Source organism: Priapulus caudatus, unplaced genomic scaffold, assembly GCF_000485595.1.
Source record: "Priapulus caudatus unplaced genomic scaffold, Priapulus_caudatus-5.0.1 Scaffold1246, whole genome shotgun sequence".
In the NCBI taxonomy this organism is placed as follows: domain Eukaryota; kingdom Metazoa; phylum Priapulida; class Priapulimorpha; order Priapulimorphida; family Priapulidae; genus Priapulus; species Priapulus caudatus.
Genome location: NW_014578307.1, coordinates 17926 through 20397, shown reverse-complemented (window position 1 = coordinate 20397; position 2472 = coordinate 17926). Strand labels below are relative to the sequence as shown.

The window sequence follows — 2472 nt, the reverse complement described above, 5'->3', positions numbered from 1 at the left end:
TCTCTCTCTCTCTCTCTCTCTCTCTCTCTCTCTCTCTCTCTCTCTCTCTCTCTCTCTCTCTCTCTCTCTCTCTCTCTCTCTCTCTCTCTCTCTCTCTCTCTCTCTCTCTCTCTCTCTCTCACGTGTTCATGATGTCATATTTTCGCGTGCTGGATAATGTTTGTTGTTTTAGTTAGTTAGTTAGTTTGTTTGTTTGTTTGTTGTTGTGTGTTTTCATGTTTTTCCATGCAGGCTTGTTGGCTTCAGTTGGATGTTGGATGTTTGCTAATCTAATGCGAAAGTTGGGCGGGGGTGGAGGTCTTCAAAGACGTTTAGATGTGCTTCGCAGGTCCAAACCCCTGAAACGACGGAGAACGGCGCAGGCGCTGCGTGGTGCGACGCTCGTCTGTGCGAAATGAGATCCCCAACCACACGGTAATGCGAGAGGTCTTCAAAGACGTTTAAAATGTCGGGTTCGTTAAAGGTAGAAGTTAAGTTCATACGCATAAAGCAAAACACTCCCCCGGGCGACGTATACCACTCGAGATGTGTCCGTTTGTCACGAACCGCGAGATCTTAGCCGGGCCACAATTAAAAAAATCTTTGTTTGCCCTCACACGACCCAAGCTGAAAAGTTTGGGTAGGTAGGTAGGCTCTTTTTTTTACAAATTCAGCATGGTGTCTACACGCTCGGGTGTGCTCGTGTGGAGATACCTTTTATGTTGAATGTTTGTTTTGCTTGGTACATATAATGTATTGCCTACAGATTTATATAATGTACATTGATACAATTTGTGGGAAAAAAAAGAATGGGAAAGATCAATAAAAATGTTTTGAGTCGGCCCCTTTTTGGCGGGTCAGTCGGGTGAGGACAAACAAACAATATTTTTATTATGGCCGGGGGAGTACTCACTTCACGATCATTCCTGGTCGAAGATCGAAGTTCTTGTTGACGATCTTGATGAGTTCTTTCTCGGGAAGGTCCGACGTTCCGAACGTAAAGATGCTCATGGACACGGGCCGGGCGATGCCGATCGCGTACGAGATCTACGAAAACATAACAACACATGTCAACAACAACAATAACAAACAACATCCTCGCACGCTGTCGATTTGTTATAGATTTGTTATAGCACGTTGTTCTCTGTGTTTTCAGGGATTTGGACCTGCGGAAGCCCATCTACCAGAAGACGAGTGCGTACGGACACTTCGGACGTCCGGAGTTCACGTGGGAGGTACCAAAGAAGCTGCAGTTCTAGTGGCGCGACCTTCCGTCGATATCTGCCGTCGTCACCGCCTGGTGGCAGCACCTGTCGAGCGGCGGTCGTGCGTTGCGTTTGCGGTTGTTGTATATTTTTTGACGCGCCGGTTTCGTTGGATCGTTCGCTGCTGTGTCGTTAGCCTTGTTACCGTGGCAACGCCGGGAGAGAGAGACGTCCACCGCGGGTGGGGTGGGGGGGGGGTCGTTCGTGTCACGTCCGCTGCGTTCGTCGTACACTGCGCACAGTTCTTACCTTCCGTGAGGAACGAGGATTGGTTTGGCGGCGTTGGCGAGAGGAAATCTCTGGTGTCTGGCGGACGAACCAGCATCTAGTAAACGTATCGGAACGTACCGGGGGAATCGTATCGGAGCCCTGCACTCCTGCGTTAGTGGTCCTGGCGGACGAAACGGCGTCTAGTAAACGTATTGGAACGTACCGGGGGGAATCGTATCGGAGCCCTGCACTCCTGTGTTAGCGGTCCTGGCGGACGAAACGGCGTCTAGTAAACGTATTGGAACGTACGGGGGGGATAGCATCGAAGTCCTGCACTCCTGTAATTAGTGGTCCAATATGGCACGAGGTTTTTTTCGTGGCACCGAAAAGCGTCGTTACGTCCTTGTATGGAGTGATTAGAGTCGGCGCGTAGCTAGGAAAATTAAAGTATTATTTTACACGGCGTTGTAGTACGGCGCGTTTCCCGACATCGCAGAGTACGATCCCGAGTTAAAGGCAAGAGAACTAGTTTACTCAAATTGCTTCAGTGTAGCGTAGGTAGTAGTACACTGGCAATATATCGTAATGGTCACATCTACAATGGGTGGGGGGGGGTGGAGTTAGCTTTTGCCCTTTTTTCTTTTTTTTAAATATTTATTTAGGCAATTATCCATCGTATACAATACATAGCATACTTTTACAATAAAATTTCTGAATTCATAATATTGGATAACTACCAAGGGTATATACACAAAAAGCATGACTAGCACACTTATTTACATTGTGGTCCTTGTTTTGCTATGCCTTGAATCTAACAATTACACTACTAATACTATCAGCACTAACTATTGAAATATACAAATTTGTAGTTTTAACTGGTCATACAATGGTACATTCTCATAAGACGAAGTATAATTTGCAGTATAAGTAAAAGAGTTTTTCCCACTGCTCTTCCCACCCTCGGTTTAAAAATAGACATCTCACCTTCCCTTGTATTGAAACTATGGACTTCTGCCGT

At 46.6% G+C, this 2472-nt stretch overlaps 1 protein-coding gene across 1 annotated transcript in view; it reads left to right on the top strand.

Moving 5' to 3' along the window:
* The window catches only part of LOC106815951, a 26979-nt gene extending 24843 nt beyond the window's left edge, over positions 1-2136 (top strand). Inside the window, exon 8 of the mRNA XM_014820487.1 lies at positions 1136-2136. Coding sequence (XP_014675973.1) covers positions 1136-1238 — 103 coding nt within the window. The 3' untranslated portion in view covers positions 1239-2136. The remainder of the gene's footprint in view (positions 1-1135) is intronic.
* Positions 2137-2472: the final 336 nt, after the last annotated feature.